This window comes from Andrographis paniculata, unplaced genomic scaffold (genome assembly GCF_009805555.1).
Source record: "Andrographis paniculata isolate CXL003 unplaced genomic scaffold, ASM980555v1 Contig66END, whole genome shotgun sequence".
Classification (NCBI taxonomy): domain Eukaryota; kingdom Viridiplantae; phylum Streptophyta; class Magnoliopsida; order Lamiales; family Acanthaceae; genus Andrographis; species Andrographis paniculata.
Genome location: NW_026137602.1, coordinates 320,543 through 335,111, shown reverse-complemented (window position 1 = coordinate 335,111; position 14,569 = coordinate 320,543). Strand labels below are relative to the sequence as shown.

Below are 14,569 nucleotides of genomic sequence, written 5' to 3'. Positions count from 1 at the left end.
GGTTTTGACCTTGGTTCTGTATTGAGTCTGAACAAGTTTAATGAAGACTGAAAGTATGATTGGAGCCTGTGATTTCAGTTTCGTCAAATAAGTCCAAGCGCTTCTGCTATGGTCATCCACAATTGTTAAGAAGTATCTACTACCATTCAAAGATGCCTGACTATAAGGACCCCATATGTCAACATGAATCAACTCAAAACAAGAGTTTCCATAAGAAGTACTTTTATTGAATGAGAGTTTTTTTTGCTTTGCATAATGACAAGCATCACAAGGCGCATTAGGAGAAACAGGTTTGGATAAGTGTTGTAACACTTTATCGGATGGATGACCTAACCTGAAGTGCCAGGAAACTTCTTCATCAGCAGCCATAACTTCCAGTGAGGGATTTAACCACAAGTAATAGAGATGCCCTTTTAGTCTCCCCTTTCCAATCTCACATCTACTTGTCCGGTCCTAAATAGAGCAAGAATTAGCCACAAGGTTCACACATAGATCAGAGTCCAGGCACATCTTATGAATTGAGATCAAACAGTATTTGAAGTCAGGGATATGATAAACATCATAAAGAGTAATTGACTGATTTAGCTCTATACTCCCTGTGTGTGTTGCAAGCTAAGTTGTTCCATTAGGTAAGTGAATCTTAGCTGGCTTCTTCAAGAGTTTTAAGTGTTTAAAAAGAGATAAGTTATTGCTCACATGACATGTAGCACCTGAGTCAAGAATCCATAAGCATTTATCATCAAAGTCTGTATAAAGATTCATAAACTCCTTACCAGCATGCTCCACCTCAAGCATGTTCAAATGATCAGGTGGAGTTTTGGCCTTCATAAAGGCCTTTTGAATTTCTCTTTGGATTAACTCGGCTAGGGAATCGGTGGATAGCAATGGATTGAAGACAGAAGAACCACTGTCATCAGCAACTTGCATTGCAGTCTGTTGCTCTGTGACAATGTAAGCTCCCTTCATTTCACTCTTTCTCCTTTCTTGTATGGCCTTATACCAGTCAGGTGTTCCATTTAGCTTGAAACATGTATCCTTGTTGTGACATGTCTTCTTGCAATGTTCACAGATTATGCTTCTTTTGTCAATCTTTCTCTTATCTGTAACTTTAACAGCATGCTTGTGAAAGCTCATCAATATAGTGGGATGTGTTTCATGAAGCATACCATGTATTTTCTGTTGCTTTTCTACATTTGATAGTATTCCATACACATTGTTGAGAGATGGGAGGGGGTCCATCATCTGAATCTGACTTCTTACAGCATCATAAGAGTCATTTAACCCCATCAAGTAATCAATGATGTCTTGTTTGTTGATGTATTCATCCATCTCATTTTTGGTCTCAGGCATGGGAGCCAAGCACCTTAGTTCATCCTTTAGTTTCTTCAATTTTGTGAAGTAGGTAACCAAGCTCAGTCCACCTTGAGATAAGCCAGAGATTTCCCTTCGAAGACGATAGATTAGGGGGCCGTTGCACTGGCCGTATTCCCACAGTTCATGACTGGTGCTCACATATCCAAAGGCATCAGTCAAGTGAGATGCAATAGAGTTGAGGATCCATTGTAGTATCATGTTGTCAGTCTTTCTCCAAACAATGGCTGAGGCTACATCATTTGGCTTAGAGATTTTACCCGTGATAAAACCTTCTTTTCCTTTTGCAATCAGGGCACGCATTATCCCCCTACTCCACAGTAGGTAGTTAGTATCATTGAGCTGGGTAGTAATCAAGCTCATACCAGGTTGATCAGATGGATGCAACTCCAAGTGTGCCATAGATGTTACCACTTGAGCCGCTGCATTCAAGCTCTGTACATCAGAGGCAGAAGAATCAATTGACATGATTCAAGGTTGAGAACTCCCAATCAGATAAAGAGAAATAATGATCCTTTAATCGCAGAGCAGTAATCCCAATGCCCTAGGCGCTCTAATACCATGAAGAAAATGAAAATACAACTATTGTGTATCTTACAGTTGAGTAACCAAGGAAGAAGATGATATATACAAAGAATCTACCTCTAACAAACTTTGACAACCTAACGGGCTGGCCCAAGAAAAATAAACCTAAATCAACCAAATAAAATACAACAGCAAAATGAAATAGGCCCATTATAACCTAACCCAATTTATCACCATTGTCTTCAATCTTCTTAATTCTCTGCTTCTCTTCTCTTTCCATAACTTGACACTCTTCTCTCCTTCTCTCCTTCTCGCCGAACAACCGTCACCTCCCCCCGACGAATTGTCCTGCGCCCAGCCGAACCAGCCGAAACCAACCAGCCACCGAAGACAGTCCCGGAGACTTTGCCCTTTCTCCACTGCATCGCTGCTCTGTGAACCGCCGATGTCGTTCTGCTCTCCGATATTCGGTAGTATCTCTTCGTCCCACTATTTCTACTACTTTCAATCTTCAATTTTGGGATAATATGTTGAGATAGAGCGATTTATGTTCTGAATTTGCCAATTGAGAACTCCTGTGACAAGTAACTAGGAATTTTGGTGTGAGCTTTGAATTCGATTTTTATTAGCAGTGAGAGCGTTGTGGCATGTTAGTCCCAATTGACAATTTGAATTGCACATTGAACTCGCTTGGTTGACTCAAAGGTTGTATTTGTCTCTATGATCCTTGGAGTTCTATGTTTCGATTTTGGGTGGCTAGATATTGCATTGGCTCGATTATAACTATAGTGTGGCTGAAATTTGGGCTCCCTATTTGTTAAATCTTGTTTTGGTTTGTTAGGACTTCACATTCTTTGTTATGATCTTTTATTATCAAACGTTCTTTTGGATACTTTGTTGTGCTTGACTACTTTATTTTTGCAGAGAACTCATGAGACACTTCAAGCCTCCCTAAAAATGGCGTATGCGCAACTCTAAAGGCATTGACAAGCAAAACAAAAGCTCGCAATTGTTCCACCCCCTACGGACTCCAGGGAAGTCCCTTTCTTCTTCTATTGCTTTCTTTCCATTGAGGACAATGTATGTTTTAGGTGTGGGGAGAGAGTTATGCAAAATGTTTGGGCAAATTTTTTCATTTTGTGCTACTTTTATGCCTGATTTGTTGTTCTTTCGCATGTTTTTAGATTAGTCTGAAGTGAGTCAAATGTGGTTTGTGTGATAGGTTTGTCTAGCATGATTAATAACATTTGATTGGTGATATGTTGGGTCAAGTCGACGTTTGAACCCTGTGTGAGAGTTGACCCTATTTCCAAAAGTTAAATTAGAAAATAAATTTCATATATTCAAGCTTTTGGAAATTTCTTTCATGTGTAATTTGTAGTGCTTAATTAGATGACCTAGAACTTGAGTGATTATGCATGTTGAACTTGCAATCTTGCGTTTTGAAAATGAGAACGTGAATAGGTAACCCAATTAAGTCTTTCTTTATCACCCAACACAATATATTCCCCTAGTTAGCCCATTTGAGACTTCTTAGCCTATTGTTTCTTTTATAATAAATTGTCTTTTAGCCTAATACCCTTCTTTTGATTAAGCCTTCTCCGATTTGAACCCTATATTATAAAAAGTTACTTTAAGTCCATGTTGTGATGCACTTTATTTCTTCGGCACTAGTTAGAAATAAAATTTGGGTACGAATAAGTCGTAGTATGCAAGAATGATTATAGGTAGTGAAGGTATATATATATATAAAAAGGCAAAAGCCAAAAAAAAATCAAAAAAATCAAAAAAATAAAAAAAAATTAAAAAAATCAAAAAAAAAGAAATAAAAAAAATTAAAAAAAAAAAGAGAAAAAGAAAAAAAAAAATTAATCATTTTAATGAAGTATTTTTATTTAATTTCGTTATTGAAGTTTGGGTAGTAAATAGAATAAGGATTTCATTGTTTATGGCGATTTGTTTTTCATATGCTAGCATCGTGTTCTTATTGTGTTATTTTCTGACATATTTTAGCCCTTGTATATCCTTTTCCCCAGACCATAAGCCCTGCTACAACCCTTATTTAAAGTCCATTTGATTCTTTATGCTAGATTTGAATATTTCAATAAGGGAGATTTGATTTTTACTCAAGCCTATAGGATAATTTTTTGTTGCACTAGCTGAGTGTTCAGCCAATTATATACTTAATTCTTTCAGAGAGCATGTGCAAATACACTTTATCTTGTGAGGTTGACTTGGCTCGATGTGTTGAATTTCGGATTGAATTGGTTGTGTTGGATTTTCTTGTCATATTGAGTCACCTGCGATTTCTTTAGCTTATTTTGAATCTATGTTTGAGGACAAACATGATATAGGTGTGGGGAGATTTAATAGTTAGAAATCGCATATGTTAAATGTTCATATTATATGCGATATTTGATTGATTTTGATTGAGTTATACCTAATTTATATGCGTATTGTTTATTTGGTGTGTGCAGAGGGCAAATATCAAATTTAGCGTAATTGCAGAAAAGAAAAATTCAGATTTGCACCACCTAGTTAGTTATGGCCATGACTAACTACACCCTCTTGACATTGAAATTTAATTAAAGCCCAAAAGTCCAACTATATAATAATTAGGTCAAAAATTAAATAAAAAGAGAGGATCACACATAGAAATGAATGAGAGAACGGCCAGATCAGATACGCACAAGAGTATGAGACTGACAGACTCACAGACCGCGCATGAGCAAATCGACAGAGAATATTTCCCCTCCCACTATGACTTTCTCTTTCTTTATTGTTCTTTGTTATTTGATTATGGAGTAGATATTTTTCTGGTTTGAGGGATGATAATGTTTTGGTTCTTGTGTTTTAGAGATTCTTGATTTTCTTTATAAAAGTTTTTTTTTAATTATCAATATTTGTCTAATTCTAAAAATAACGTTTGTGATTTTTTTGATTGATTGGATATTTTGGTACCGATATTTAAATTAGTCTGATAATCCAAAGTCAATTCAGGTAGGATATCCGTAATTGTATTCGAAATTGAATAGGTAACAACCGGGTTGAATAATTCCTTCTCGGAGGTTAGACAATCGAATCTAATTGCTCCTCTTAGGTAGTAATTATTTTGAATTGGGTTTTTCTATATTAGAATGCAATTAGGCAATATTTCCTATAGGCGTACCTAGGTTTGTTAGCTTAATCAAGGATAGTTAACGGTCGTACCTTAATTATCTACACTGTAAGGAAAAATTGGTTGTCGGAGCTTGTTGATAACTATAACCAATTTATTGATACTTTAATAAGAACTAACTTTATTGAATTAATGATAAAACGCAAGTGTCATAACTGCATCATCCCTTGAGCCAGGCATTACCTTGATAACTAGTTCTCCGTTAGTTTAACTGTTTTGTTATTTTGTCTTCATTAGATAATAAAAGAAAATTCCCCCTTTTTATTTACTGCATTAGAACGCGAAAGAGTGAATCACACAATCCCTATGGAGACGATCTCTTCTCCTGTATTATATTGAATTGTGATCACGGAATAGGTTAATTATTTGATTGACCGCGCGACCAGCCACTAAATATTTTTGGATAATTGTAACATTTTAAATTTTAAGTAAGAGCACTAAGAATTTTACTGGTAGCACACTTATTAAATTATGAAAATATTCTTCTGGTGAAATAAAATCACCGGTGGCACATGCCACCACTCTTGTACACCTCTGTCCGCCCCTAGTCAAACACAATCACTTTTCCTATTTGGTTACTTAAAGACATGCTTGGTATCTATCATAGGCCACAAATACATAGACAGATAGTAGAGTACCCATTCAATACGATGATGATATGGAACGACCAAATGATGTCAACACCAAAGGTATGTTAGGGGTCTGGTAGGGCAACAAATAATTCTTTAGATAGCACCTAACATAGGCGAAATATGTCAAAATATAAAAAAAAAAAAAAAAAAAAAAAAAAAATTGCAAAATACCTAGATAAGAGGTTGGAGTCAGGTTACAAATGACTTGTATCAGACCAATAATAGGAATGCACATCCCGCCAAGAGTTGTTATAATAGTCAATGCAGCTCTAGATGCAATGAAGGATTCACTGGGAGAGGTTTGGGTAACCACGCAATGAGATCTATCGACCTTGATAGGCGTTAGAGCTTCTTGGCCATAAAATATTCAAGTAGCACATCTGGGCTTTCTCCTTGATGCAGTTAATTACCATTTCATAAAATGTCAAAACTTCAATTACTTCACATAGTTGTTTGTCAAGCATTCATGTGTTGTCACCCTAGAGTGATCACCATACATCACATGATTAGTATACAAAGTTGGTGTTACAACAGGCATAACAGAGTATCGGACTCTCAGATGCATCAAGTGGACATTAAGGTGTTGATTCAAATGTGGATACTTTAGTTAAATTCACATGGCAGCCTCCTTGGGTGGCCAAGATCATGGTTCTTCTAGGACCAACTGTTGATTGCCCACATTGACAACGTACAACAAACTTTGTGGCTATGTGCAAGGACTTTGGGCGCTGTCTTTAGAGATTCGATGTTGGGATCTCTGATACCTGGCCCCTTCAATTGAGTAAAGTTCAAGTTGATTGATTTGACTATTCATATCAACAATATATATTTTTTCGGAAGTCTACTTTAAGAAACTCTAGAATTAAGCGTGCGAGTAATTTTCGAATGTGGTGCTCTAGAGATTTCAGGTTGGGTAATGCCCTCAAAAATCTCCCAAAGTGGACGTGACTAGAGTTGAGTAGAGTTTAAATCGATTGATTAGATGACTCGTATTAACAATATACACATTCATTTTTAACTTGAAAGGACTTGTGGTGAGTTGTGAGACCGGTTTATAATCTTGAACAACCATCGGAGTTGCATGGCTAGCAAATCCAGGTGTTCCAACTCGGGACCCTAAGGGATGTCACCCTGGCCGGCCCCGCCTTTTTGTGTTCGTGAATGAGACAAATTTCAAATGTCTAATTAGTAATTAACAATCCTGATTATTCTCATTTTCGCATAGTAGGAGCACCTCATGGCATGTATAAAGCCTACTTACTGATCACGTTCCTCATCATTATATATTTTGTTATGTTCTTGGACTACGTAGTGTGCCCAATTATATTTCATCAAAGAGGGTAATTAGGTGGCAATTGCTTTATTACCCTTGTGCATGAGACTTGAGTTTTGTTTTGTTTTCCCCTTTTTTATTATTATTATTATTAAATGTCAATAGGAGTTTGAATTTTACATTCTAACATATTATCTATTTATAAATGGATTATTTTTTCCTTATATATACTACATTAAAAACATGACTACATTTATTTCTTTATTTTATTCATATTTGTTTTAAGGGAAAATTGATTTGTAACTCACCATTTATTTGTTTTGCTAAATGATTTGAATATATATTTTTATATAAAGTATAAGAATGGTATAAGTAATATAAAAATAATATGTGTGATATATTAATGTTTTTGAGAAATATGATATTTTTTCATAAAACAAACAAACTCAATCTTTTTAAATTTAATCCAAAAAAAATTCATAATTGTTAAATACTTCTTCCATCTTCTATAATTATGCCAATTTTTTTATTATTCGTTAAATTTATATATAATCTATTTATACTAAATAACTTTATTCACTCATAAATTTATTATTCTCAATTTAATAAATAATAACCAAATTGTACTTCTTTTTCTACTTATTTCATTTTCTTTATCGATTTTTAATAAAAATTTTTATAGTACTTTTATTTTACTTTTTATCTACAACAAATAAAATTTAACTTAAGTAATATTTTTCACATCACGTTTACAATTATTTATTTTAGTATTTATTACTTATTATTTTATTATAAACATGTCATAATTATATGTTTATATTAATCACATTTTTTAATCATTGTATTACTCTTTTCAAACTTTAGAATTTTCAAAAATAAAAATAAAAATTCAAATTCAAACCAAAATAAATCCTAAAAACTCACTTAAAAACATTAAATTCTAACTATAAAAAATATATATTTAATTAAAATGTACTAATATTTAAAATAGTTCAAGTCTATTTCCAATTAAATACTCCTTTAGGTTCCGTGGTTAGTTCATTTTCTTTTGGACATGTAATTTAAAAAATATTATATTATATAGTTAATTAATTTGATTAGGTGATGTAATAAAATATTATTTTAAATATTTTTTATTTATTAAAATATTAAAATAAAAATAAAAATATTTTATTTTAATTTTAAATATTAATTTTTTTATTTACTGAAATTATTTTAAAAATAATAATAATTGTATATATGGTAAATCAACAAAAAAATTAGTTTTTTAATAATTTAAATGTAATTAATACAATAAAATATTGTAATAATAAAAATTTAATATAAAAAAATACGTAAATTTTTTTTTAATTTTGTTGTTGTTAGAAATAGCTCACTATGACATACCAAATTTTATACTACATCATATACTATAAAATTTTTGGTATGGTATTTCAGTGTACCAATACCATACAAATATTTTTGCATATCAAATTTACGGATAAAAAGAATACCGAATTATAGAAATAACATGCATACTCGTACAAAAAAATATATACCGAAAAAATCATATTGTACAGGTAACGATGTATACTTAAATATTTTCAGTATACATAGAAACTAAAATTTTTTCAGTATTTCAGTATATACCGAATATATGATACGGTATCAATATTTATTTGATAAACAAAAAAAATTGGTAAGGTATACAATATAATTCGATATTTTTCCATATACTGTCCCGAACCATAACCGAATATGAAACGGTATTAGAATATAAAGTTTTACATCAAAATACGAAAATTAAAAATAATTTTATAATTGTGCATAAATAAGTTTTATTTTTTATATTTTTGAACAAAGAAGAAAAATCAAATCTCTCTGGGTTATGTTTGACACGAGATTTAAAAAATATTGATATTATATTGATAGTGGGTAAAAAGCATGGGTAAAAGACTTTTTAACCCTTGTGAGTGTACAAATGTAAAAAGTAGTGGCAATTGTATAATAATAATGAAAACGTAAGGGTAGTTTTATAGTGATATTGTTATTTATGGAAATGAGACTATTGATTTGGGACGAACAAAAATGATAAACAGGACTATTGTATTGGGACGGAGGGAGTATTATATTAAAAATAAATTTAAATTTTAAACATTATATAAATATCTTTGTTAAGAAGGAATTCGGACATCCAATCTAAAACTGATAGGTGGAGTGACCCTTCATTCTTTTATATAATAGGAGAGTTTCCACATATTTAGCAATGTGGGACAATATTCAACAGTTTTATCCCAACTTCTAAATTCATAACTAAATAAATAATAAAACAAAAGATAATAGTGGTTTATGTTATAAAATATATAACAAAATATGAAAATACTACTACTAATAATATATAATAATATAGATATTGTAATATATGTATAGATATATATATGTCTAGGGAGAGATAGTGAGAGAGGAGGTAGAATACGATAGCGAGAGAGAGAAACCAAAATTATTACCTTCATTTCATCAAGTACAAAACCTTTATATAGGCAATTAAAAAATGATTAGTCACCATATTAGACCATGTGGCATTACAATATTATAACACCTATATGAATATATAATGACTCATAACACTTCCCCTTAGGTGTTATTAATTGTAATGAATACGCTTCGTTAAAATCTTATTAGGAAAAAATCCAGTGGGACAAAAATCCTAATAAAGGAAAAAGAGTACGATATTCATGCATTAACAATACTTCCCCTGATGTGGATATTACTTGAAATATCGCTCCCTCTGATGTGGACATCATTTGAAATCTTGCAATCGACGCATCCCGATGATCTTTACTAATTTCTCGAACATTGCGGTCGGTAAAGCCTTGGTCAACAAGTCTGCTAAATTTTGGTCTGATCGAATCTGCTGTACATTTATTTCACCATTTTTCTGGAGATCATGAGTAAAGAAAAATTTCGGTGAAATATGTTTCGTTCTATCTCCCTTGATATATCATTCTTTCAGTTGCGCTATACAAGCTGCATTATCTTCGTACAAATTAGTAGGAGGATTATCTTTTTCAGATTTCAAACCACAATTCTGTAAAATGTGGTGAACCATTGATCTTAGCCAAACACACTCTCCACTGGCTTAATGAATTGCTAATATTTCTGCATGATTTGAAGATGTGGCGGTTAATGTTTGTTTGGTAGATTTCCAAGATACTACTGTACCACCACAAGTAAACATATAGCCAGTATGAGACTTGGCTTTATGCGAGTCAGAAAGATACCCAGCATCTGCATATCCAATCAATTCATGTCGAGATCCTTTTGGATATAATAGACCAAGTTCAATAGATCCTTGGAGATAACGAAAAATATGTTTGATTCATTTCCAATGTCGTTGTGTTGGCATTGCACTAAATCTGGCCAGTAAATTTACAGCAAACGCTATATCTGGTCTAGTACTGTTAGCCAGATACATTAGTGCACCAATAGCACTTAAATATGGTACTTCAGGACCAAGTGCTTCCTCATTCTCCTTTTTTGGTCTAAAAGGATCTTCAATAGGATCGAGAGTTATAACGACCATTGGAGTACTCAATAAATGTGTTTTATCCATTGCAAATTATTTCAATACCTTCTGGGTATATGCAGATTGATGTATCAAAATCTCATTTTCCAAATGTTCAATTTGTAGACCAAGACAGAACTTTGTTTTCCCAAAATCTTTAATTTCAAACTCCCTTTTCAAATATTCAATAGCTTCTTGAACCTCTCCAAGGGTTCCAATTAAATTCAAGTCATCCACATAGACAGCTATTATTACAAAATTCCTCCTATTTTTCTTTATAAAAACACACGGGCAAGTAGATTTATTGGCATATCCCTCTTTCAATAATGATTCACTGAGACGATTAAACCACATGCGACCAGATTGTTTGAGCCCATACAAAGACTTTTCTAATGTAATAGAATAACATTCTTTTGGCTTTGATTTGTATGCATTTGGCATGCAAAATCCTTCATAGATTTTCATGTATATATCACTATCCAACGAGCCATATAAATATGCAGTTACAACGTCCATCAGACGCATATCCAAATTTTCATGTACTGCCAAACTGACAAGATATCGAAATGTTCTTCCATCCATTACTAGAGAATATGTTTCATTAAAATCAACTCCAGGTCTTTGTGAAAAACCCTGGGCAACAAGTCTTGCTTTATATCTGGCAATTTCATTAATCTCATTTCGCTTTCGAATAAATACCCATTTATAGCCAACAGGCTTAACACCTTCAGGTGTTTGAACAATGGGTCCAAAAACTTTTCGTTTTGCCAGTGAATTTAATTCAGACTGGATCGTATCTTTCCATTTTGGCCAATCTATTCTTTTCCGACATTCATCGACTGATCTAGGTTCCGGATCCTTGTCATTTTCCATTAGATCAAGTGCTACATTATATGCAAAAGTATTACCAATAATTGTATCATTTCGGTTCCAATGCTTTCCAGTAGTAACATAATTTATTGAATTTTTAATAATTTCATTCTCTTCAGAAAAAATTCTATTATGATTAACATCCTTATCAAGTTTATCAGGATCAATTTCTCTAGAAATCTGATCCATGTTACTACTTGTTTCTTGAGGATTCAAATCCTCAATCCTTTCATTTCTTCCTCTTTTCTTTCGAGGATTTTTATCTTTGGAACCTACAGGTCTGCCACGCTTTAGCCGTGCATTTGATTCATTAGCACTTTGTATTTTGTCTCCAAGAATAACAATTTTAGCAGGTACATTTTCAGCAGCTATATAAGATCTAGTGACCCTGCTGGCGTCACAAAAAGCATCAGGCAACTGATTTGCTATTCCTTGAAAATGTAAAATTCTTTGTACCTCTAATTCACTTTGACTTATACGAGGATCAAGAAAACTGAATGGCATTTTCCAAGTAATTTCCCTTTTAAGTTGATCAGTTTCTCTCCCTAATATCGGGAAATACGACTCGTGAAAATGACAATTAGCAAAGCGAGCCGTAAACGAATCACCAGTTAACGATTTAAGATATTTAATGATAGATGGTGATTCATACTCGACATATATCCCCAATCTCCGTTCGGGCGGTGCAATTGGCACATAAACTGCGCACCTAAAAGTTCTCAAATGTGAAATATAGGGTTTTTCATTGTACACTAATTGTACTGGGGAGTAGCTATGATAGCTTGTCGGTCTTAATTTTATCAGTATTGCTGCATGCATAATTGCATATCCCCAAGTAGATACGGGAAGTTTGGATTTCATTAGCATAGGTCTTGCAATTAATTGCAGCCCTTTTATAAGTGATTCAGCTAGACCATTTTGAGTATGTACATGAGGTACAAGATGTTCAATGTCAATTCCAATAGACATGCAATAATCATCAAATGTCTTAGATGAAAATTCATCAGCATTATCAAGACGAATTTTCTTTATTGGGTGATCTGGAAACTGAGCTCGTAATCTAATTATTTGAGCAAGCAACCGCGCAAATGCCAAATTGCGGGTAGATAATAAACATACATGCGACCATCTAGTAGATGCATCGATAAGTACCATAAAATATCGAAATGGTCCGCATGGTGGATCTACAGGTCCACATATATCACCCTAAATTCGTTCTAAAAATGAAGGGGATTCAGTTCCCACTTTTGCTAGTGATGGTCTAGTTATTAATTTCCCTTTTGAGCAAGCAACACATATAAACTCATTTGTATTTAATACCCTTTGATCTTTCAAGTCATGGCCATTGGTATTTTCAATAATTTGTCTCATCATAGTATTACCGGGATGTCCAAACCGGTCATGCCAAATTATAAAATCTGTAGACTTCTTGTCTACCAGATATGTTTTAACCACATTAATCTTTGTGCAATATAATCCGGAAGACAATGAAGGCAATTTTTCTAATATATATTTATGTCCATCAATGAATTTTGTAATCAACAAAAATTCATTATTTGCCTCACTTGATGTCTCAATATGATATCCATTTCTGCGAATATCATTAAAATTCAACAAATTTCTTTGAGATTTACTAGAATATAGTGCATTTTGGATATCAAGTTTTACTCCTTTGGGGAGATACATTATCGCTCTTCCAGAGCCCTCAATTAATTTCGCACAACCGCTTATGCTATTCACCTCAATTTTTCCCAACTTCAGGTTGGTGAAATATTTCTTATATTTCAAAATGGTGTGCGTTGATGCACTATCAATGAGACATGAACTGTCTTCCATATTTTTCATTATAACGTGCTCAGCATTCATATTTCTTCTTCTGGGAGAAATATAAGAATAAATATATCAAAAATTTGGAGAAAGTACATAGCTATCATATGATTACAAAAAATAGGGAGTAAAAACTACATGTGTTACAAAAGTATATACACATATCTATATGCATTTATATCGCATTTCCGGGATTTTCATAGTACCTACCTTCAGGGTGTACTAGAAAATCAGATACATCTAGCTGCGTATTATCATTACATTTATCACCCCCACTTCCACTGGCAATGTTCTCTGAAAAATTAATTTTTGGGGGATTGACATTTTCCGGTGCTTTAACTTCTTCAGGTACTTTGTCTTTCTGTTTCAGGGAATTTTGGTATAGCTCAACGAAATAAGAATTGGAACGACAATTTCTGTACCAATGTCTTGTCATTCTGCAGCGATAACACTTATCCTCGTTTTTCTTTGAACTCTGACCAACATCATTCTAAAGCCGCTTCATAGGCTTATTTGATTCCTGTTCATCAAAATATCCCTGACGGTAATAATGCGAAACAAACCTGCCACGACCTCGTCCACGGTCGGCTCCACGTCCACGACTCATTCCACGTCCACTGCCTTATCCGCGACCTCGTCCGCGGTAAAATATAGGCATATTATTTAAACACTGAGTTGCATTCACTTCAGCAAATGGACTTGCACCAGTTGGCCTTGATTCGTGATTTTTTAACAATAATTTTTTATTTAGAAATTCCACAACCTTCCGAGTAACACAACAAAAAAAAATGTTATATTTATATGCACTTCCTTGGCAAAGCCTCGTGCTGATAACGTGTTATAAAATATATAACTGTTACGTATGAAATTTATAATTAGGTTAAAAAGCCCAAGTTAGAAGAAGATGTGGGCTTGTAATTGGGTCTGTTAGACTTTTTAAGGGGTATTTCAAGATAATCGGGTAAACTGGACGTTTTTTAGGAAATAGGTGGGTCGGTGAGTAAACAAGTCGGACGGTTCATAAGTCGGCTGGTCCGCAAGTTAGACGGTCCGCAAGTCGGACGGTCCGCAAGTCGGATTATTCGCAAGTTGGACAGTCCGCAGGTCGGATGGTCTGCAGGTCGGACGGTCCACAAGTCGGATGATTCGAGAGTCGGATGGTCCGCAAATTGGACGGTCCGCAAGTCGGATGATTCGCAAGTCAGACGGTCCGCAGGTCGGAAGGTCCGCAAGTCGGACGGTCCACAGGTCGGTTGGTTTGCGGTCGGACAAACAGGCCGGGTGGTCTGCGGTTGGACCAACAGGTCGGTTGGTTCATGGTCGGACAAACAAGTCGGAAGGTCTGCGAT

The 14,569-nt window shown here is 34.0% G+C and overlaps 1 protein-coding gene across 1 annotated transcript; it reads right to left on the bottom strand.

Moving 5' to 3' along the window:
- Positions 1-612: 612 nt before the first annotated feature.
- LOC127262745 (uncharacterized) lies at positions 613-1,839 on the bottom strand. The gene has a single exon (XM_051291550.1). The coding sequence runs from the start codon at positions 1,837-1,839 to the stop codon at positions 613-615; it is 1,227 nt and encodes a 408-aa protein (XP_051147507.1).
- Between the last annotated feature and the right edge of the window lie 12,730 nt (positions 1,840-14,569).

What these genes read in the sequence shown, in the direction of transcription:
- LOC127262745 (XM_051291550.1), bottom strand. Translation starts at nt 1,839, where the DNA reads ATGTCAATTGATTCTTCTGCCTCTGATGTACAGAGCTTGAATGCAGCG.